General features: G+C 41.8%; 1 protein-coding gene across 2 annotated transcripts in view; it reads right to left on the bottom strand.

Moving 5' to 3' along the window:
* Positions 1-24,893, bottom strand: part of prkcab (protein kinase C, alpha, b) — a 215,227-nt gene that overhangs the window by 60,179 nt on the left and 130,155 nt on the right. For both annotated transcript variants that reach the window (XM_089128936.1, XM_089128937.1), the window contains exons 4-5: positions 11,784-11,895; positions 6,962-7,090 (exon numbers count right to left, since the gene is read on the bottom strand). In XM_089128936.1, coding sequence (XP_088985062.1) covers positions 6,962-7,090; positions 11,784-11,895 — 241 coding nt within the window. The remainder of the gene's footprint in view (positions 1-6,961; positions 7,091-11,783; positions 11,896-24,893) is intronic.

Here is a 24,893-nt window from a genome sequence, read left to right on the forward strand (position 1 = left end):
ACACAGCTCTGGTATCGGAAAAGTATCGGTATCGGCCAATATCCAAAGTCAGGTATCGGGATCGGATCGGAAGTGAAAAAATGTGGATCGGTGCATCCCTAATTGCTTTATTTGAATGTTTCTTTGATATAACATGACTCTGAGTTGTTAGAAAAGAAATGTGTATAGTGACATCATTGCGTAAAAAACCGATGAATCATTTTTTTTTTTTTTTTTTTTGAACTGGTTCTCAGAAATTAGTCAGATTTTAACACAAGTGTTCCCTGAGAGATTTCCGAATACAGACGACACCATTGTCGAAACGATCCCCATTCACACGGATACGCGAAAACGACTAAAAGTGCTGTATTCTGCTGCCAGACCATTAGATGGCGATGAAACACTGTAGACTGAACACATAATAGGCATGTGCATGACGTCATCGTCTTCAGAGATTCACGTTTTTGTAATTTTACACGGAGACCGTTTCCAAAAACATGCACTTTGAAACCCTGTTTTTAAAAGTTTGTGGTTTTAGGCTACCAAAACGCCGCTGTCGTGTAAACAAACGGCTAAAACGAGTAAAACTATTACGTTTGTAGCTGAAAACAGTGTCGAGTAAACAGCCCTTCAGAAATCTCACAGAAATCATGCTTTCGATGAAACATCTCTATTTGTGTTCTGAAGATGAACAAAAGTTTGGTTTGGAACAAAACGAAGATGAGTAAATGATGACATAATTGCCATTTTGGGCTGAACGTGCAGTTCAGGGAGAAATAAAATGCAACAGTGACCCATTCTCTTGATAACTGTAGGATTTCCTGAATCCAGATGACTTCTCCACATATAATAATCAGCAGACCAGTGTGTAGCATGTCTGTGTGTGTGTGTGTGTAAGGCCAGAGATAAGCAGAGATGATATTCACACAGCAGGGAAGAGGTGCCAGCGCACAGGAATGTGTTCACTGGAGCAATAGTTTCTGAGCGGACACAGGCTGGCATACATAAAGCCCCATCATCACAACAGCCGGGCATCGGGCCAGACATCTGGCACTAAAGCCCCCTCATACCTACTGCCACACACACACACACACAATCTCTAAACCCACTCAACCCTCAACACATGACCTGCCATGATAGCTTAATGCAAACTGGCATTTTGTGGAAAAACAGCATCAAAGCATTATGAAATCTGAGTAATAAGACTAATGTGAATTTGCAAGGATCCCGCAAACAGATAAAAATAGTAACATATTACTTGAATTATAGTAATAATAGAGAAGCAATAAAAAAACTAGATCTACTCACTCAAATAAATATCAATTTGTGATGCTTCTTAGCTGCAATCTACTCCAACACAATCTACTCCATGGTTTCTGTCATCTGATTGATGCTTTATACTGTTTTTTAGACATAAATAAGCATAAGTATATGTACATAAACATATGGTCAACAATACTTCCAGATGAACACTTACTGCACTGAAGCAACTTAGGTCTACTTGATTATCCATCCATTTTTTTTATTTTTAGAAAAATCATGTTAAAATGTGGGTATTACAGTTTTTTCAATCGCTAACAAGCCCTTACACATAATTCAGATACTTTTTCTAAACTCTTAACACAGACTTACACCTACAGAAAAAAATTGGTCAAAGGGATAATTTTCTTCCCAAAAACACATTTTGTTAAATATATACTAACTCTTCATTTCAAAATAGAACACACCTTTCTCTGCACACACTATAACTTTACCAAAACACTGGAAATTTGACTCAAAATGAAATTATTCTGTCAAAGATTAACACTTGTTTTCACTTCACAAGGTACATGCAGTCAATCAAAGTATACCAGGGTTCAAAATACTGGCTACTGAGGACATTACAAAAACTGCATAGACTTTGATGTTTCAGTTTTGCAGGTTTTAAATGCAAAACATGCAATCCACCATTTTTACACTAAATTTCTTGGTTGGGAACTGTATGTCCACATGCAGAGTAATGTTCACATTCATAAGCATTACAGTAAAAAGCAAATCAGTTTTTTTCCACCTCTCACTGCATCTCTCACTGCTCCTGCATCTCTCACTGCTCCTGCTTCTCTCACTGAATCTCTCACTGCTCCTGCATCTCTCACTGCATCTCTCACTGCTCCTGCTCCTCTCACTTCATCTCTCACAGCTCCTTCATCTCTCACTGCATTTCTCACTGCACCTGCTCCTCTCACTGGATTTCTCACTGTTCCTGCACCTCTCACTGCATTTCTCACTGCTCCTGCATTTCTCACTGCATCTTTCACTGCTCCTGCTCCTCTCACTGCATCTCTCACTGCTCCTACACATCTCACTTCATCTCTAACTGCTCCTGCATCTCTTACTGCTCCTCTGACATCATCTCTCACTGCTCCTGCTCCTCTCACTGCATCTCTCACTTCTCCTGCACCTCTCACTGCATTTCTCACTGCTCCTGCATCTCCCACTGCACCTCTCACTGCTCCTGCACCTCTCACTGCTCCTGCACCTCTCACTGAATCTCTCACTGCTCCTGCACCTCTCACTGCATCTCACACTGCTCCAGCACCTCTAACTGCATCTCTCACTGTTCCTGCTCCTCTCACTGCATCTCTCACTGCTCCTACACATCTCACTTCATCTCTAACTGCTCCTGCATCTCTTACTGCTCCTGCTCCTCTGACATCATCTCTCACTGCTCCTGCTCCTCTCACTTCTCCTGCACCTCTCACTGCATTTCTCACTGCTCCTGCACCTCTCACTGCTCCTGCACCTCTCACTGAATCTCTCACTGCTCCTGCACCTCTCACTGCATCTCACACTGCTCCAGCACCTCTAACTGCATCTCTCACTGTTCCTGCTCCTCTCACTGCATCTCTCACTGCTCCTACACCTCTCACTGCATCTCTCACTGCTCCTGCACCTCTCACTGCTCCTGCTCGTCTCACTGCATCTCTCACTTCTCCTGCAGCTCTCACTGCATACCTCTCACTGCTCCTGTACCCCTCACCACATCTCTCACTGCTCCTCTCACTGCTTCTGCATCTCTCACTGCTCCTGCATCTCCCATTGCTCCTGCTCTTCTCAATGCATATCTCACTGCTCATGCTCCTCTTACTGCTCCTGCTCCTCTGACATCATCTCTCACTGCATCTGTCACTGCTCCTGCACCTCTCACCGAAACTCTCATTTCTTGTCTCACTGCTCCTGCATCTCTCACTGCTCCTGCTGCATCTCTCACTGCTCCTGTATCTCTCACTGCATCTCTCACTTCTCCTGCATCTGTCACTGCTCCTGCATCTTTCACTGCTCCTGCTCCTCTCAATGCATCTCTCACTGCTCCTGCATCTCTCACTGCATCTCTCACTTTTTCTGCATCTCTCACTACATCTCTCACTGCTCCTGCATCTCTCACTGGGTCTGCACCTCTCACTGCTCCTCTCACTGCTCCTGCATCTCTCACTGCTCCAGCACCTCTCGCTGATCCTGCATCTCTTACTGCTCCTGCTCCTCACTGCATCTCTCACTGCCTTTGCATCTCTCACTGGGTCTGCACCTTTCACTGTATCTCTCACTGCTCCTGCATCTCTCACTGCTCCTTCTCCTCTCAATGCATCTCTCACTGCTCCTGCACCTCTCACTGCGTCTCTCACTGCTCCTGCACCTCTCACTGCATCTCTCACTGATCCTGCACCTCTTACTGCATCTCTCACTGCTCCTGCTGCATCTCTCACTGCTCCTGTATCTCTCACTGCATCTCTCACTTCTCCTGCATCTTTCACTGCTCCTGCTCCTCTCAACGCATCTCTCACTGCTCCTGCATCTCTCACTGCATCTCTCACTTTTTCTGCATCTCTCACTACATCTCTCACTGCTCCTGCATCTCTCACTGGGTCTGCACCTCTCACTGCTCCTCTCACTGCTCCTGCATCTCTCACTGCTCCAGCAGCTCTCGCTGATCCTGCATCTCTTACTGCTCCTGCTCCTCACTGCATCTATCACTGCTTCAGCACCTCTCGCTGCTCCTGCATCTCTTACTGCTCCTGCTCCTCACTGCATCTCTCACTGCCTTTGCATCTCTCACTGGGTCTGCACCTTTCACTGTATCTCTCACTGCTCCTGCATCTCTCACTGCTCCTTCTCCTCTCAATGCATCTCTCACTGCTCCTGCACCTCTCACTGCGTCTCTCACTGCTCCTGCACCTCTCACTGGTTCTGTACCTCTCACTGCTCCTGCATCTCTCACTGCTCCTGCATCTCTCACTGCTCCTTCTCCTCTCAATGCATCTCTCACTGCTCCTGCACCTCTCACTGCATCTCTCACTTTTCCTGCGTCTCTCACTGCATCTCTCAATGGGTCTGCACCTTTCACTGCATCTCTCACTGCTCCTGCATCTCTCACTGCTCCTTCTCCTCTCACTGCATCTCTCACTGCTCCTGCACCTCTCACTTCATCTCTCACTGGGCCTGCACCTCTCACTGCTCCTGCATCTCTCACTGGTTCTGTACCTCTCACTGCACCTCTCACTGCTCCTGCTTCTTTCACTGCATCTCTCACTGCTCCTGCAACTCTCACTGCTCCTCTACCTCTCACTTCATCTCTCACTGCTCTTTTTCCTTTCAATGCATCTCTCACTGCTCACTACACCTCTCACTTCATCTCTCACTGCTCCTGCTTATCTCACTGCATCTCTCACTGCTCCTCCTTCTTTTAATGCATCTCTCACTGCTCACTACACCTCTCACTTCATCTCTCACTGCTTCTGCTTCTTTCAATGCATCTCTCACTGCTCACTACATCTCTCACTTCATCTCTCACTGCTCCTGCCTCTCTCACTGATCCTGCTTCTCTCACTGCATCTCTCACTGCTCCTGCATCTCTCACTGCTACTGCATCTTTCACTGCTCCTGCTTATCTCACTGCATCTCTCACTGCTCCTCTATCTCTCACTGCTCCTGCTCCTTTCAATGCATCTTTCCTTGCTCACTACACCTCTCACAGCATTGCTCACTGGGCAAACACTTCTCACTGCTCCTGCACCTCTCACTGTATCTCTCACTGGGCCTGCACCTCTCACTGCATCTCTCACTGGGTCTGTACCTCTCACTACATCACTCACTGACCTGCTCTTCTCCCTGGGCTCTTGGCTCTCGCTCTTTCTTATCCAGACATTACAGTGTTTGTCTTTTTCTGTTTCCAAAAACATTACCCCTCAAAGTCCTCCTTTTATTGTATAAGTGTCAATGTAAAAGAAAAATATATCCCCTGCCATTGAGTCTAAAGCCCTATTCGTACGGGATTAGTATTATCTGAGGATCTTGTGTGAATTTGAAATTACCCACCCACACCTGAATTTTCATGTGGTGCATTCGCACGGGATAGTCGAAGCCTGTGATTTTACTCGAATTTACTGACTTATCTCCTGGATATGATGTCATTAGGCTATTGGACGGAAAAGTCTTGCGTGCAAATAGGGCTTAAGCCAGACTGGAATCAGCTGTGGTTGGCCCAATTTACCAACATAAATAAGCTGTGGGTCAATTATTCGATTTTAGTTTGTTTATTATCAGCTGAGATATATTGTTTTTGAACTGTTATCATTGTAAGCACAGGTTTTCATACTGTATCTAAGGTTTGGAATATTATTATATTATAGAATATTATGCATATTATTATATATAATATTATTTTTTCTATTGTGGTATGGTGTGTGTTAACATTTGTAAATACTACAAAAACGATCCATCATTTTCTTGGGAGGTATAGCTTGTCTGTTAAGAAAATGTAAGCATGTGTTAGCAAAATGTGTTCACTGAAACGACATGAAATGTGTGAATGGTATGGCCACAAAAGACAGATGCTTTGCTCAACAGGGCCAAGGGCCCCAGGCCTTGACCACACTAGCCATTTTCTCATGGAGAAAGATAACTTCCAAACAACTTCCACTTGCCACTGCCGGAACCCTCAATGACTTCAATTTTCCACAACTTGAAGAATAGTACAAATGCTACTACAAATGCAAACCAGAAGGTTGGTGGTTCAATCCTCGGTTCCAACTGACCAAGTGTTGAGGTGTCCATGAGCAAGACACCTAACCCCAGCTGCTTCCGACGAGCTGGATGGCGCCTTGCATGGTTGACACAGACTTTGGTGTATGAATTGGTGAATGTGAGGCAAAAATGTAAAGCGCCTGTTGGCCATTGGGTCTGTGAAAGCGCTATATAAATGCAGTCCATTTACCAAATGTGAAAATGAAATGCTGTTGGTTCTTCTCATCAGAGATCGTCAGATGGATCTATTCCATCTCTCACATGTATTTATGTATGTTTATTTAGTTTATTTATGTTTATGATTTAGTTAATAAAACTTGTGCACTTTATGTATTTGGTTCTGATTCACTGCTTGCAAACAAAGTTTCTTTTACAATCTTGATCTTTCTACATGCTCAAATAATTGTTCTTCTGTGACCATGGAAGATCCCCTTTTTTAGAATAAATTAATACTCAAAAGAGTTTGTTGGACAAACTGATTCATTGATTGTAATATGTATTTTAGCCATGTCAAGTTAATCCAATTAACTGACCCAAATATTCATAATTAATCATAAGTTATTATTGATTATTAATATTTCCTACAGCTTATAAGTTCCTTACAACTGTATATATATATATATATATATATACATACATAATTTATATTATGTATAAATGTTTTATGAAGCATGTTTTTCTTAAATATATAATCTTAATGTATAATTTCTTAAATATATAAAATATATAATGATGATTACAAGCAATTGATTACAAGCATCATGATTTGATCTTACTTTCTGACCATACAATACCAAACCCAGTCAATTTCGCCAAAAAGTCCAGCTTAAGTCCAGTTATGACATTTGTCATGTTTTCAATCCTGAGTAATGATGGCTATTCTGGGATATTCCCAGTGCAAGAGGGGGGGGGGGGTGCTGACCTGTGACGTGGAGTCTGTCTACGTTGACCTCGATCTTGAGGAAGATTCTTCCTCTGCGCTCGGTGTGGTCGGTCCCGCACAGACTTGGCACGTTCATCACACACTGCTTGTGAACGTTCATGTCACAGGCTGAGAACATGAGAGAAAAACATTGGTAAACGCTTCAGGATTAAACATAGTAAAGTCAACATGAAATAACGTCCAAGACCCCAACTGAACAGGGCCATCAGGGCTTGATTGCTTCAACCCATGGACCAAAAAACAACCCGTGGCAACAGATTTGGCAAGACTGCTGTACATTGACCACAAACCAGGGCCATTGGAGATAGGCTGCAACACAAAAAAGAGCTTTTTCAAGGTAATATTTGTATGAATGTGGGCATATGAGCATTCCTAGCATCCTTGCATGATTCACAGCCACTTTCCATTTGTAGCATAAAAGCTCTAGACCTCCAACCTGATTCAAAACTGTTAAGGCCAATTCACACCACACAGACAAACGCTAACAAATACCAACAAATAAGGTTGGGTGGGAATCAAAGAGTCCAATTCTGGAATTGAATACTTGTTATAAAATAAAACGTTTGATTCCTCTTATCCATTCCTTTGTGTTGAAATTAAATTAAATCAAATTAAATTAAAACAGTCATGCATGAGGCGACTGCAGGTGTGTGTATCAGTATACTGGACCCGTGAGGCTCTTAAAGTGACAGCACCGATATTCCTGCTGCGTCTCTATAATACCACTGATCACACAACAAAACACAGAGAAAATTCACTCGTTCTTGACTGAATAACTTCCGTTACTATATTTGTAATTTAGAATTCTTTTCTAGTGCAGCGTTATTTTACAATTGATTACAGTTTCTGTGCCAGACAATCTTAAAACACTGCTTCTTCTTCTTGCGCCTTACATCGTCATATTATATTAGCATGCGCATCATCTGCTCCTAAGATTTCTCTGCCGAAAAGGAAGCTTGTCGGCAGCGCGAGGAGTTTGGCAGCGAACGCAGCGTCTCGTTCCCTATTCAGAGAACATGGGTTACACTAGTAACCAGAGACGTTCTCTTTCATAGGTTTATACTCAAAGCTGTGTAGCTAAGACGCAGTGGGTACGAAATGCCAAACTCGCCAAGCTAAGCGCTGCGTAACTAGTACGATGACCAGATAACTTACGTGACTGGTTCTAAACATAGGAACTTGTTGCCATGTCGATATTAGATTACCCTGGTAGTAATCTCTATTAATCTCCAGTATTAATATATTGTTTGATATGATATTATGTTTATTTGATATTATGTAAATTCAAATTTTTATTGTATATTGGTTTATTTATTATTACCATTTGTTGCTTGTATTTATATTGTTTATATATTGTTATATTGTTTATATATTTATTATATGAATTTATTGTTTATATTTATTTATATTGTGACTCTCCTGTTCGAACTCGTACATCAAAATGAATGAATCTTTTTCCGAGTGAATTAGTTTGTTTCGTTCGTTGAATGAACCAAACGACTCGAACAGGAGAGTCACAAACGTGCGTCACAGAACAGAGCAAGGCGAGCATTATTATTTATTTATTAAATGAGCGATCGTTTCGCTCATTAAGACCCTTATTCATCGTCTGGAATCGTTTGAACAGTTTGTAGTTTGCACTGAAACTGTCTTTTGGACATTGAACCGTTTGGTTCCCATTGAAGTCCATATATATGGAGAAAACGCAAAAACCTTAATTTCTTTATGACTGAAGAAAGAAAGACATGGACATCTTGGATGACATGGGGGTGAGTAAATTATCAGCAAAAGTTTTTTGAAAGTGAACTACTACTTTAATGTAATCAAAATTAGGAATCAAGAAGAATCGGAATCGATAAGCAGAATCGAAATCGAAATGATACCCAACCATTGTTTGTTGATGGCCGTTGGATTTAGATTTGGACAAATGCTGATATAACATGGTCAGCAAGGTGAATACAAACCCTGATCAATGCCAACCAAGGTTATTATAGTTTTGCATTTTTCATTAGTTTTTATTTTTATTTCGTTTTGAATTTTTGTTTTCAAATTCAGTTTAGTTTTAATTAGTTTTAAAAGTGGGTTTGCTAGTTTAGTTTAGTTTCTATTTTTTGAAAATGCTTAGTTTTAGTTTAGTTTTTATTAGTTTTAGTGTTAGTTTTAGTCTTTTTTTTTTGTAGTTTGGGTTATTTGTCAGGGGCAAGGTTGAAAAAGGTCAGAAAAAGAATTGTGTAACAATAACTCAACAAAAACATCATACAATTTTAGAAATATCTATTCAACATTAAAACCAGTACATAAAATGAAGCCTACAATGTGAAAATCCTTTACCGTAACAATCTAGATATCTTCTATAAAAAAATCCCACAGCTTTACAATTTCCACACCTTATACTAAATTTACCCTATACAACACTAATCTGGACAGAAGCAGCAAACAGTCAGTGTAAGAGTAAAATAATGACATAACATTATTTAATATTTGAATCACAGCTTATAGAGTTTTGACACCAACAACCAAGCAGCAAGGCTGCAACCAGGGTCTGAAAACTAGTGAGGTAATAATGGTTAATAATTACCTCACAATAATTAGTAATATAATAATAGTTAGGCTATTGGACCCACATTTCCCCATGGACATGAAGGGATTTTTTAAAGGAATTTACCATATATATATATATATATATATATATATATATATATATATATATATATATATATATTATATTAAATATTAAATGGCACTTTCTGGAGAGTTTTGTGCAAAGAAACAGAATAAAAGTAGGTCTAAATAAATTGCTAGTTGAATAGATTGCTAGTTGAGAAACACTACTTTAATTATTGCATTTATGATGACTATGTGAAACGTTAACAAAGCATGAGCTGTCTTCCAGCTGGCCAGTAAGGTTATTTTGGCAAATTTTATTCTGTAACATACAGATCTGTATTATGCTATTGTTTTTACAGATAATCACAATGATCATTGCGTTTGGTGTGGTTGCCTTATGCAAGCAGACAGTAAAATGTTGCCAGATATTGCTACGAAAAACAAGCAAATAATATAATAACAATTCGAAATTACTTCAAAGCTTGTGTTTTGGAAATAAGATTAATATATCACTAACACTAACATGCAACTTTCCACTATAATAACTTCCTAAAGTGTCACAAAAAATCCGAAAAAAAGGTCCAGAAGATTACCGCACCATTCGATTAGGTGGATCTGGCAACACAGAGGCTACACTAGCGCCCTCATTCACAATGCGTTCTCAAGCCCCCTTCACTGCGCTAGCTTCTCGCTGCAACATGAATTGCAAACACACAGGTGGTCTAAACATGGCTAATTAATCATTCACATAATCATTCAATCATGCCATTCCATTTTTGAATGTAAAAAAAAAATGGCCGAGGTCCGGACTGGTTAGCCACGGCCATGCCCACTGCCCAGCAGCATTTTACCTCAAAATTCAGTAAGTCAGTAACTTTCTAACGAAGGCTCAATCGCTTCTCGGGTTGACATTAACATATTTTTACACCACCTTTTAATGTGTGATTGTGTAAAATGTTCATCATGAGATACCAACCTTTCGCGAACTTGCTTTTAACATTGATCGAACCCTCGTTTTCATACAGACGCGGTGTACATTGCACGGAGGGGAGGGGCTGTGTGTGTGCGTGCATTTGACAGTAGCACCTCAATGCAGAACATGAGATCCACGGGGAGGAGTCGGATCACGATCCAAGGGGTGGAGATGGGTAGGATTAGGGTTGGGTTTAGGGATTAGGGGTGGGTTTAGGGATCAGGGGGCGGAGTTGGTTAGGTTTAGGTGTATGTAAGGTGGGAGGAGTTGGATCTGGATCCGACTCCTCCCCGTGGATTTCATGTTCCGCAGTGAGCACCATCTCGCATTTGAGAGAGAGACGGAGGGAGAGAGCGTTACAGGGAAATGAAATGCAACGAATACACTGCGTGTTTTAAATAGTGTTAAAGACGAAAACTAAGGACATTTGCTCTATAATTTTATTTTATTTTAGTTAGTTTTGCAAACACACATTACAGTTTTAGTTAGTTATAGTTTTTTTGTAATGGCTCGTTTTTATTTTTATTTCAGTTAGCGACAATGTTTTTTCCCATCTAGTTTTCGTTTTTTCGTTAGTTTTCGTTAACGATTATAACCTTGATGCCAACAGACGCCAACAGCGGTAACACACTGATCCGACAAAACGTTTTTGTAGATGTTTGTCCATGCGGTGGGAATTGGCCTTTACTGTCATGTTGTTGTTAACATTGTTTTCCCTTTTTAATAATATCAACTGCTGAAACACCAACATAAGACATGAAAAGTGCATTTTGAAGGTGAACCCTGTCAAGTTCATGAGCACAGACAGCAAAGCTTGTTTTGTTGGACCGTTTTGGCAGAGAAAGTGTATGTGACCCATGCTGAGGTCGTTGTTGATATGTGGAAATTGGCTGTGGTGTGTCGTCTCAGAGAGGTGTTGATGAGCACATCCCATATATGCTGCTATTCCCACATAAATCTCCCTTAAATTTGTTCTTAATGAAATCTGTGAGAGGAACAGGAATGTTCAGGGGGTGTCTCTAGATCTACAGATCGAACCACATTTGACCTCATTATGGAGAAGAACAGCAGAAACAGATGTATTGTGTAGGCCTGAGGCAGGAGCTACCCTTTCACACGGATCTGAGGCCACTTCTTCTTTTATTTCCTTACAGGCTTCATCTAGATTTGGTTAAGAGAAGATGGTCTTGCATGAGGGCATGAAGGGAGGTCGATACTCACTGTCGCATTTCATGCCCTGGTGAATGAGGCCGTACAGCAGCGATCCGCAGTGGTCACAGAACGTGGGACTGCCGTAGGTGTGGATCTTAAACTTGTGCTTGCTTCTGGGATCCTGCCGAAACATGGAAAAGAGAGGAGTCGTTTACAACTGGACTAACAAAATCGACCATGAACCATCTGATGCAAACTGTGTACTGTTATAGTGTGCTTCCTGCAGGGATGACATGCTTTTAAGGGTTTTTTGTTTTGTTTGGTCTGTGGCCTGCCTTGGCCTTCATTTTATTCTATGACATCAGTGATATTTTAAAGCTTGTCTTTAAAAAGGTCGTTGCTTACAAGTGACTAAAAGGGACATAAAACGTCATCACAGCGAACAAGTAAACCAGTCGACTCAACAAGCTCTTGCGGCAGTGGCTCAGTGGTTCATGTGGGTTGTCTACGAACCAAAAGGTTGGTGGTTCAATCCCCGGTTCCACCTGACCAAGTGTCGAGGTGTCCATGAGCAAGACCTAACCCCAGCTGCTCCCGACGAGCTGGATGGCTGACACCGCCGTGGGTGTATGAATGTGTGTATGAATGGGTGAATGTGAGGCTAAGGTAAAGCGCTTTGGTGGCCATTAGGTCTATGAAGGTGCTATATAAATGCAGTCCATTTACCATTTGATCGGTGTTACGTAATTACGTAACTCGGAGCCCTTCTTTGAGGGCTCTTTTCAGGAAAGGGCGAAGGCAAATCACGCGCCTAGTACGCTCTACTATCCATCTGTTAATAGTTTGTTTCGAGGACACCCAAAACACACAAGCAACTGGCCGGACTTCCTCCAAACCGACGACTTATGTATGTAGGCCTCCAGAGCTCGGACCGAGCATAATTGATGTAGCTTAGCTTGACGCATGCGGTGGAGGATGAAATGCCTGCAAGATTACAGACTATGCCACATTTGCAGGCACCTTAGGTACATAGCCAGGTCTAGGGTTGAGAATGGCTCTCACTCTGCCAGGAGCGAACTCGAGGCAAGAGGGGGGTCCCCCACTCTCTTGAGGGACGTAATAGCTAGCGGGAAGGTTCGCCCAAAGGTTCGAAGGTTTGCCAGGGATAACCCTTCAAGAACCACTGCCAGGTCCCACGTGGGGAACCTAGTCTGGACGACAGGCCTCATACTTCTGTCTACATGTAGGAAATGTACTATAAGTGGGTGTCTTCCCCAAGAGCCCACCCCTAGAGGCATGTGGAAGGCAACTATGGCCGCCACAGAAGCAACCCTTTTCCACCAAAGCATTTTGAGAGCCAGTTCGGAGCCGGTGCCTGCGCGCGAACCAGTTCTTTGTGTTTCGACAGCCAAAGAACCGGTTCTCGGCCAGGAGAGATGCTTACGTCGGGGGCTGAGGCGGGTTTAGATGTGTTCTAAACATCTTTTCTGACCCTAATCAAGGATCGTAAAGCCAGGAGAAACATTTGCAGAAACACGATGGAGTCCGCCTTTGTAATTGTTATGCTTGAAGTTGGCGCAAGCGTTTCTATTTTTTTTTTATTGAAAACATTATAAGCTAAGAAGAAAACAGTCACAATATAGAACAAATACAGTAAATGGAAAGAAAAAAAGACACAAGACAGGGGTACATAACTAATCAGAAAAGATTAAAAGACTATTGTTTTTAAAGCCTTCTTGGTACAAGAGTTAGAGATAATCCCAAAGTAATGTTGTACTGTACTTGCAAGCGTTTCTAGCTAAGACATATGGCGACGTACACAGTGACGTAACAACGTCATTCCCTGGGTGCTCTAGTCAGTGGAAAAACAAACAGGTTCTGAACGGGTTCGCAAGTTGAACCAACTCCGAACCAACTTTGAACCAGCACCAGTTCGGAACCAGGTCTTTTTTGGTGGAATAGACCTTCAGCGTGGATGGGGAGAGCCCGTCAGAGATGAGATTCTGCAGGAACTCCAGCACTGAAGCCACTGGGCAGTTAACTGGGTCCAACTGATGTCCTCTGCACCATAAAGTAAATACATTCCATTTTAATTACAGTTTCCTCGTGGAGGGGGCTCTAGAGGTTAGGATGGTCTCAACAACCTCGGTTGAGAGACCAGCACTCATGAGTAGGCCCAGACCCACAGCTTCCTGAGAAAGAAGGTCTTGGGACTTGCCACTGGTGAGCAACGATGTCTGAAAACCATACTCGGGCCGACCAGTACGGGGCTCCTAGGAGCAAACTGATCCCGTGCCGCCGGACCCCCTCTAGAACTCCTGGGAGCAGAGCGATCTCATATATCGATTTATATATGAGACCACCGGCGTATTGTTTGTTCGCACTAGAACATGATGGTGAACCTGGTGGTAGGCGGTTGCTTTTTTCACTAATTGTATCACCTGCTAGGTTAAAATTTAGTTAGTATTAGAAATAGCAATAGTGATGCTTGGCTTAGCAAACATCAGTAATAATCAAAACTTTCCATATGCATCATTGCAATTGAGAGTAGAATCCCAAGGTGACCGTCAAATAGAAACCAAAAAAAGCAAAAACAGTTACCTAACAGATGCTGACCGCAACACTCTGCTGCTGTTTCCGTCCAGAAGCAGAAAGTTAATCATACGTCTGCAGGGGTTATTTCACTGGGCCATGCAAAATAGGGCAACCAATTAATTTGTCTCCGAGTGGTCTGAAATTAATGAGAATTTGACTGAAGTTGAGGGGTCTTGACTTTTACCATAAGTGAACCATTAATCTGACATTAATAAAGACCTGTCAGACTGAACGGAAACGCTGAGTCAAATATGACTGTTAGGAAGAGTTTTTATATCTTTATCACTTCTATAACAGGAACTAGATCCTTCAACTACTCAGTGTAAAAACTAGTAGCAAATAAATGTAAAAATGAAAAACGCTATGGTTCAGGCTTTCCTTTGACTCTTGAAAGCTTTTTTCACAAATCAGCCATGGTGAAAAACAGTTGTTGTTGTTTTTTTTAAATCTTTTTTCATTTTTTAAACGAGGCTCCAATCTGATTGACTGAGGTTTATATCAGTCTATTGGGGAACAATGTATTTCTATTGGGGAATAGAGCATTTCTGAGGAGAACTATAAAGTTCCTGCCATTCATATTCAAAGGCATTGAATATCTGAAATATATTTCACAGTTTACATTGAGTTTTTAATGTGCCTTGGGATAAACGGGAAATAGTCCAACAGTGTCCTGCTTTGTTTTCAGAGTTCAAGAATTATTACCCATGAACAGACAAGTGCACAAATTATTGTACGGACTGCTGCACTATTATTTATAGTCTTACACAATTAGTAGTTGTCATCTCTTTTATTTCTGGGATTTGTGATTTCAAGATTTACCGTGCTTCCAATTATGTATAATTTTGGCATAATCACAAACAACCAAACCCCAAAGCTGTTAATTAATCTTATTCAGTACTTATTTATGTAATTACACGGTCACCTCAATATAAAGTGTAACCATGATCACTGTTGGGTTTGCTCATATTAAACAGCTTGTTGAGTGTTATATCAGTTGAATAGTCTCTATATAAGAATAGGCTTAAAGGCTTAGTTCACTTCAGAAGAAAGATTTCCTGATAATTTATAATTAATTAAGCATTCTTCCATACCATACATATAGGAACACCTCAAATTATCTCAGAACCGCATAAAATCACCAACACATGAACCTCAGGAGGTGGTCTAAGCATGTGGTTTGATTAATTCCCAATTTAAGTCCACGTGCAATGCAAACTTGCTCACTAGCAGATGGTTCATTTTCAAATTGGTTAGCACATTTAAAGTGTACTATGTCAAACACACTAGAGTGAATGGTGTGTGTGGTAATTAACAGTGCAGGTATTGCTGTTTCAGGTTCAGATTCACCTTGTGTAGTGTGTTATTTCCTCCAGACAGCTTTTGTCAACCTGTCTAAGCACTAATTGAAAAGGCCAGAGAGCAAAGCAAAGCAGATGCAGTCTGTGTGTCGGCCTGCTGGCCAATGGAGGAGCGTGTGATGAAAACAAACAGTGGACGGACCCCGAGAACCCGTGATTGGCACAGAATGAGTCACTGAAGCTCTCTAATTACTACCTTGGCATTTTAAATAGCAATTTGGCTATTTCATTCTCTGTTTCTGGCTCGTCTCGAGCTGCTGCGACAGAATTCTGGCCCCCTATTAACTATCGATGGCCGCATCCCAATTTCCATACTTCTTGAATGCACTAAACATATTTACTTTGCTGGTAATGGGAAAGGACATTTGAGCAGATGGTACATCAATACACTGGAATTGTGATACTACTTTAAATTCGTCTTCGCCGGTGTTAGTATCAAGCATTTGCATTCCTTTACCAGGTTAAAAGCCAGCCATTATTATTATTTCACTTTTAGGCGCAAACGTTTCAACAAAAACAGCATTTGGATTGGTTGATTATGATTATGATTTCACTTTTTTTTTAGCTTTAGTTAGTGTGTAATGTTGCTGTTTGGGCATAAAAAACATCTGCAAAGTTACAACGCTCAAAGATCAATTTGCTTTTACAGAAATGGCTTTTGGACTACAACAAACGGCTGGTAGGAACTACAATGAGCTTCTTCACGTGTTAGTGACATCACAAACCCTACAATTTACATAAACCCCGCCCCCGGTACACGATTTACAGATTATCATGACAGAATATGCTTATCAATGACTTGAAGATAGATAACTCCACTTAAGCTTCATAAATTCACCAACTATCCATTCAGAAACGTCCTGTTGTCATTTTTCATGAGTCTCTCCATCTTTGTCCGACTCCGGTTTCAGTGTGTGTCTGCGTAAGGCCATCCAAGATGCTAATACCCAACACGACCAAATCTCACGACCAAATCGTACGAAATTGACGCATGATTAAAAAGTGTCTAATTCGTACTAATTCGTACGACCTCACTCGTACTAATTCGTACGATTTGTCTAAACCCACGTGATGGTTAGGTTTAGGGGCGGGGTCAGGGGTAGGTCATTCGTACGAATTCATACGAATTGGCCAATTCGTAAAATATGTACGATTTAGCAAAATCGTATTAATTCGTACGAGTGAGGTCGTATGACTTGTTACGAATTAGCCACTTTTTAATCATTCGTCGAATTCGTACGACTTGGTCGTGAGATCGGGTTGTAATACCTCATAAACAGCTCATTTGCATTTAAAGGGACAGGGTCACCCTCAAAAAGAGACAACTTTAACATAAAAAGCTAAAGCTACATAGTGACATATACACTCTCAGAGACTTATATGTTGTGAAAAGCGCATTATATGACACATTTGAAAGGAAAGTTGTTTAAGAGGCAATGCACTTTATTTATCCGATTTTTGTTTTAAAGAATAAAATGCATGAATCGTTCAAAATAAGAAAGTATTAATGTTTGCAAGTTGACTAAAAAAAACAACTGCTTCGTCCTCACATTCTTTGCATCTTTGTATGAATGAAAGTGTTGAAAAAGAGCTGTAGTGCAATGGGTTGCATAGCTATGGCAAAACTAATCACCGTTTGCTATTTCTTTTAAAAAGGGGGACAAGGTCTTTAAAATGCCCAGATAGCAAACTGACATTGAATCAACGTGGAAATATGACATCGAAACAACGTTGATCTGACATTGTTTTGCTCATCGAATTAACATTGAACCAACGTCAGATGCGTCATTCTTTCAAAACTAACGGAAAATCAACTTGAAATCAACGCGTTGTTTCAACGTTATGAAAGCAAACCAATTTTCGATTTTCATTTAGCTTTGAAGAATGACGCGTCTGACGTTGGTTCAACGTTAATTCGATGAGCAAATCAACGTTGTTTCAATGTCATGAGAGACGTCGTTTCCACGTTGATTCAATGTCAGTTTGCTGTCTGGGTGTCCTTCCTCAACTTCAGGTCAATATGAAACACGTCAACACATTGATTAAAACTGCGCTCTTCCATTGACTTCACAGGAAATGAAATAAGATCTTTAAAAGGGGGCCTTTAAACAGCAGTCAAAACAAAGCAGTTGCCAATCGCTTGTCTTACAAGCCAGTGGAGTCATTGGACAGCCCATCATATGTGCACTTCTGAACTCTCGAGTCCTGCATCACCTCTCTTTCATCTCTACTCTGTTCCTCTCATGTTTATCCTCGTTTCCCCATCGTTCACTCAGCCTGTGTGTCTCTGGTCATGCCATGTGCGATATAATCAGCTTTACCGCTGTCGAGTGAATCAGTCACGGATGAAAATAAAAGCTCATCGTCTGCCTCTATCTTTTTCCTCCTGGGATGAGCCGAGGATTGAAGGACGGGTCATTGAGCGTGAGTGTGGACATAGCCGACGGTGCATATGACCTTTTATTCCTGGTCCACACTTCCACGCTTGCCATCTTTTCCATGGCTGGTGTCCATAGCTCAGTCGGAGAGCCAAAGACACGGGACATGACACAAGACTACCTCATCAAACACCTCTGAAACATGACCTGAGAGACGAGGAAAGTCAAAGCTGTGACAGCGACTCCAGCTGGAGACTTTGCAGAGAATATTCAAGCTTTCTTATGAGCGTCTGATTGAGTGATTATGATTCCGGTGTACATTAAAGGTGTATAAGATGTCCTCTGACATTATCGAGTGTGTCACTTATTTTGCAACAAACAAAAACACGCCTTCAGAGTTGCACACTTTCACTGCATGATGTAGATTGCCGTTAGAATGACACATTTCAAGATATGGGGGCAAAAATGCCCGTCTGTGAGGTTTTGTCTTAGATATCTATATGATGTAGTAAATCAGTGTCAGAAGCACAAGATTATTACAGAAAATTGATTTTACCATATACACGTAATGCATATTTCAGTAAACAAGAAATCATTATTGTGGTTCGCTGTCCATACTAAATATCTGTTTTTGTTATCTGTTGAATTAATGAATAAGACGGTGACTTGACAGGTTGTATCTCACTATTAAATAGACTAGATTAGACTAGACTAAAATAACTATGTTGGCATTTGTGGAACTGAATTAGCATGGTTTAAATCATACTTATCTGACCATTATCAGTTTGTAGCAGTAAATGAAGAGATGTCTTATCGATCAGGAGTTCAGTATGGCATACCACAAGGCTCAGTACTAGGACCGCTGCTGTTCACTCTGTACATGCTTAGGAGATATCATTAACATGGAATTAGCTTATTTATTAATATAATAATGCATTTTATTTATTATATAATTTAGTTAATGATGTCCTGGATCTTTATCGACCCAAGACATCCTTAACTACCCTCATTCATATATATATATATATACACACAAATGAATGTATATATTTAAGAAATATTTGCATGTGTATACTTTATATATATTTATACATAATTAATATTATATGTAAATATAAATATTTGATATATTAATTACACATTTTTCTTAAATATATACATGCATGTGTGGGTATTTATATTAGAGCTCGACCGATAAAGGATTTTGAAGGCCGATACCGATACAAATATTTTTTGGGTTTTAAAATCCGATATTCCGATATATTGGCCGATATTTTTTCCTTTATTAAATATTGTTGGATTTCACACACGTGTAAAAGAAAAGCAAACTTTTCTGCACAAGATACGTTTGATACTTTTTCTCTATGTCTAAATGTTCACTCCTCGCAAGTATAACTTACATTTTACAATGCAGGGACTGTCACTAGAGATATGCTAGTTATAAATACAGTAATAATTACTTTATTTAGGCAGAAAAAGTTCATTGTGGTTTCCAAGCTCATTAATGTTAACGTTAGCGGTCTTCCACTGATGATAGTGGCATTAGCTAGCTTTGTGGTTAGCTAGTCTATGATGAGCCATAATTTAGCAATAGATAACATCATACTGCAAATTGTAAAACATACATTTTCAATATAACAGGCCAAGGAGAGATGATTGAAGCGTGTTTTGTCCGTTTTTATTTTATTTTTTAAAAAATTCATTTATCGGCCATTATAACTGCCGATACCGATATTATGGAAAATGCCTAGAATCGGACGATAATATCGGCCGGCCGATATATCGGTCTGGCTCTAATTTATATATACAAATTATTTATGCCCCCACACACACATATATTATGTAAACACAAACTTTTATTTTGGATGCGATTAATCACATTAATGTGTCTAAATATGCTTTATAAATTAAATTTACTTACTTACTATTCCTCTCTATTCATTTTAGTTATAGAAGGATAGTTTTGAGAATATGGTTCAGATGGTGAATATGAGCAGAAAAAGTGAATGTACTGGCGAAGTGAGATCTGATGATGATGATGAGATCCATCCGTTTTAGATATACTTCCGGGTCACTAAAGACCTGAATAGGCGATAATGATTGGCGAGCACTTAACTGCTAACTGTAAGAATTTGACAAAAAAATTACACTTCTGTAATAAATGTAAAACTTTAGGGTTAGGGTTCGGCTTTAGGGTTAATAAATGTAAAAAAATTTAGAAAAGTCCAATCAAAGGTATAAATGCCTTTAGAAATCAATTTTTAAAAAATTAAAAAAAAAAAAATTAAAAGGACTCAGTACTAGGACCGCTGCTGTTCACTCTGTACATGCTTAGGAGATATCATTAACATGGAATTAGCTTATTTATTAATATAATAATGCATTTTATTTATTATATAATTTAGTTAATGATGTCCTGGATCTTTATCGACCCAAGACATCCTTAACTACCCTCATTCATACATATATATATACACACAAATGAATGTATATATTTAAGAAATATTTGCATGTGTATACTTTATATATATTTATACATAATTAATATTATATGTAAATATAAATATTTGATATATTAATTACACATTTTTCTTAAATATATACATGCATGTGTGGGTATTTATATTAGAGCTCGACCGATAAAGGATTTTGAAGGCCGATACCGATACAAATATTTTTGGGTTTTAAAATCCGATATTCCGATATATTGGCCGATATTTTTTCCTTTATTAAATATTGTTGGATTTCACACACGTGTAAAAGAAAAGCAAACTTTTCTGCACAAGATACGTTTGATACTTTTTCTCTATGTCTAAATGTTCACTCCTCGCAAGTATAACTTACATTTTACAATGCAGGGACTGTCACTAGAGATATGCTAGTTATAAATACAGTAATAATTACTTTATTTAGGCAGAAAAAGTTCATTGTGGTTTCCAAGCTCATTAATGTTAACGTTAGCGGTCTTCCACTGATGATAGTGGCATTAGCTAGCTTTGTGGTTAGCTAGTCTATGATGAGCCATAATTTAGCAATAGATAACATCATACTGCAAATTGTAAAACATACATTTTCAATATAACAGGCCAAGGAGAGATGATTGAAGCGTGTTTTGTCCGTTTTTATTTTATTTTTTAAAAAATTCATTTATCGGCCATTATAACTGCCGATACCGATATTATGGAAAATGCCTAGAATCGGACGATAATATCGGCCGGCCGATATATCGGTCTGGCTCTAATTTATATATACAAATTATTTATGCCCCCACACACACATATTGTGATGATCTGCGGCTGGAGTGCCCGCTTGAGCCTCTGGGGGGCACTCCTTCCTAGTTTATTGTTTCTTTCATGTTTTACCCTGGACTGATTATGGTTTATTTCATGCACCTGTGTTTTATCATCTTGTTTAGTTCACCTGTCTTAAGCCCGAGTTTCCCCTTTGTTCGGTGCTCAGTATTGTTTGTGTATGTCTGACTGCTTCGAGTGTTTTCCTAGCTAGTTTCATGGTTCCTGGACTCTCTGCCTGTATCTGGTCTTCCCGTTTGTCTAATCCCTGCATTGTTTTATTGCTGATCTGGACTGCTTACCTGGTTTTGACCCCTGCCTGTTTCCTTGTACCGGTCTCTGGATTCTCCTCTTTAATAAAGCCTGCATTTGGATCACCCCTGTCCTTGTTCTATGTGCAGTTTCATGACAGAATACTGAGCCACTACTGATCCAGCGGCTGAGAGGAACACGGACCTTGCAATGGATCCCACAGCACAGATCGTATGCCTCCGCCAAGGAGAACGTCCTCTAAAGGTTTTTGTGATGGATTTTTTGAAGCTCTCTCATCAGTCCTACTTGGATGATTTTTGTTTAATGATATTCTTTCGGGGAGGACTGTCTGAACCGCTCGGCTCTGATATACCGTTTCCGAGTCCAAGCTGGACTCTTTCCCAATATATTGATCTGGCCCTTTCCATGAGCGGTTCGCTTTTTACTGTGGATTTTTTGGAACTTTTGCTTCACAGAGGACCCGACGATTCGGCATTTTACAAGGTACCCACTGAATCCACGCATCTAGAGTCTCCCGGTGAACCAGCGCTTCACACGTGCTCCGCCGAGTTTGCGCTACATAAAAGCCCAGTTGAACCAGCACTTGGTGAGGAGTCCCCCGAATCCACGCGACATGTGAATCCTGTTGTTCTAACACTTCACGTGAGCTCCGTTGCATTCCTGACTCAAGAGTTTTCCACTGAGCGCGTGCCAGCCGAGTCAAGTGAGTCAACGGCCGAGTCAAGTGAGTCAACGGCCGAGTCAAGTGAGTCAACGGCCGAGTCAAGTGAGTCAACGGCCGAGTCAAGTGAGTCAACGGCCGAGTCAAGTGAGTCAACGGCCGAGTCAAGTGAGTCAACGGCCGAGTCAAGTGAGTCAACGGCCGAGTCAAGTGAGTCAACGGCCGAGTCAAGTGAGTCAACGGCCGAGTCAAGTGAGTCAAGTGTGTCCAGGTCCAAATCAAGTGAGTCAAGTGTGTCCAGGTCCAAATCAAGTGAGTCAAGTGTGTCCAGGTCCAAATCAAGTGAGTCAAGTGTGTCCTGGTCCAAATCAAGTGAGTCAAGTGTGTCCAGGTCCAAATCGAGTCAAGTGAGTGAATCTCCTCTTCAAGTGAGCGCTGCATCTCCTCTTCAAGTGAGCGCTGCATCTCCTCTTCAAGTGAGCGCTGCATCTCCTCTTCAAGTGAGCGCTGCATCTCCTCTTCAAGTGAGCGCTGAATCTCCTCTTCAAGTGAGCGCTGAATCTCCTCTTCAAGTGAGCGCTGCATCTCCTCTTCAAGTGAGCGCTGCATCTCCTCTTCAAGTGAGCGCTGCATCTCCTCTTCAAGTGAGCGCTGCATCTCCTCTTCAAGTGAGCGCTGCATCTCCTCTTCAAGTGAGCGCTGCATCTCCTCTTCAAGTGAGCGCTGCATCTCCTCTTCAAGTGAGCGCTGAATCTCCTCTTCAAGTGAGCGCTGCATCTCCTCTTCAAGTGAGCGCTGCATCTCCTCTTCAAGTGAGCGCTGCATCTCCTCTTCAAGTGAGCGCTGCATCTCCTCTTCAAGTGAGCGCTGCATCTCCTCTTCAAGTGAGCGCTGCATCTCCAGTTCAAGTGAGTGAGTTGTCCAGCCCAGCGAGTGTGTCTAGCCCTGTGACGCGCCGCTGCAGGAGGAGGAGAAGGAGGACTCGTTTGGTTCGCCAGGCCCCGGTGAGCGTGCCCAGACTCCTCGCTCTGCCGGCCCCGCCTCTGCGCCTCGCCCTGCCGGCCCCGCCTCTGCGCCTCGCCCTGCCGGCCCCGCCTCTGCGCCTCGCCCTGCCGGCCCCGCCTCTGCGCCTCGCCCTGCCGGCCCCGCCTCTGCGCCTCGCCCTGCCGGCCCCGCCTCTGCGCCTCGCCCTGCCGGCCCCGCCTCTGCGCATCACCTTGACTGCGCCCTTCAAGCTCCGGGAGACCTTTCCTGAACCCGTTTACCACCCAGAGGTTCCTCCCGTGAATTTCCCCAAGTATTTTTTGGGGGGGGGCACTAGGTACTCTGCGGGGGCCTTGGAGGCGACACTGACATGGACCGCACCCGAGTCTGCTCCGCCCTCGTCTCTGCCTGAGCCTGCTCCGCCCTGTCCGCCATCAAGTCCTGCTCCGCCCTGGCCGCCTTCACGTCCTGCTCCGCCCTGGCCGCCATCAAGTCCTGCTCCGCCCTGGCCGCCTTCACGCCCTGCTCCGCCCTGGCCGCCATCACGCCCTGCTCCGCCCTGGCCGCCATCACGCCCTGCTCCGCCCTGGCCGCCATCACGCCCTGCTCCACCCTGGCCGCCATCACGTCCTGCTCCAACCTGGTCACCCACGCTCCACGGCCCAGGCCCGCCTTGCCTGTGTCCGGGTCCCGTTCCCCTGCACGGGCCTGGCCCTCCGTCCCTCCCCCGGGATCACCTTCACTCTGCCCCCCGCCTGGATTGTTCTAGGAGCGTCTGGAAGCCGCTCCTTAGAGGGGGGGTTATGTGATGATCTGCGGCTGGAGTGCCCGCTTGAGCCTCTGGGGGGCACTCCTTCCTAGTTTATTGTTTCTTTCATGTTTTACCCTGGACTGATTATGGTTTATTTCATGCACCTGTGTTTTATCATCTTGTTTAGTTCACCTGTCTTAAGCCCGAGTTTCCCCTTTGTTCGGTGCTCAGTATTGTTTGTGTATGTCTGACTGCTTCGAGTGTTTTCCTAGCTAGTTTCATGGTTCCTGGACTCTCTGCCTGTATCTGGTCTTCCCGTTTGTCTAATCCCTGCATTGTTTTATTGCTGATCTGGACTGCTTACCTGGTTTTGACCCCTGCCTGTTTCCTTGTACCGGTCTCTGGATTCTCCTCTTTAATAAAGCCTGCATTTGGATCACCCCTGTCCTTGTTCTATGTGCAGTTTCATGACACATATATTATGTAAACACAAACTTTTATTTTGGATGCGATTAATCACATTAATGTGTCTAAATATGCTTTATAAATTAAATTTACTTACTTACTATTCCTCTCTATTCATTTTAGTTATAGAAGGATAGTTTTGAGAATATGGTTCAGATGGTGAATATGAGCAGAAAAAGTGAATGTACTGGCGAAGTGAGATCTGATGATGATGATGAGATCCATCCGTTTTAGATATACTTCCGGGTCACTAAAGACCTGAATAGGCGATAATGATTGGCGAGCACTTAACTGCTAACTGTAAGAATTTGACAAAAAAATTACTCTTCTGTAATAAATGTAAAACTTTAGGGTTAGGGTTCGGCTTTAGGGTTAATAAATGTAAAAAAATTTAGAAAAGTCCAATCAAAGGTATAAATGCCTT

This window comes from Pimephales promelas, chromosome 3, assembly GCF_988280905.1.
Source record: "Pimephales promelas chromosome 3, fPimPro1.hap1.1, whole genome shotgun sequence".
Lineage (NCBI taxonomy): Eukaryota > Metazoa > Chordata > Actinopteri > Cypriniformes > Leuciscidae > Pimephales > Pimephales promelas.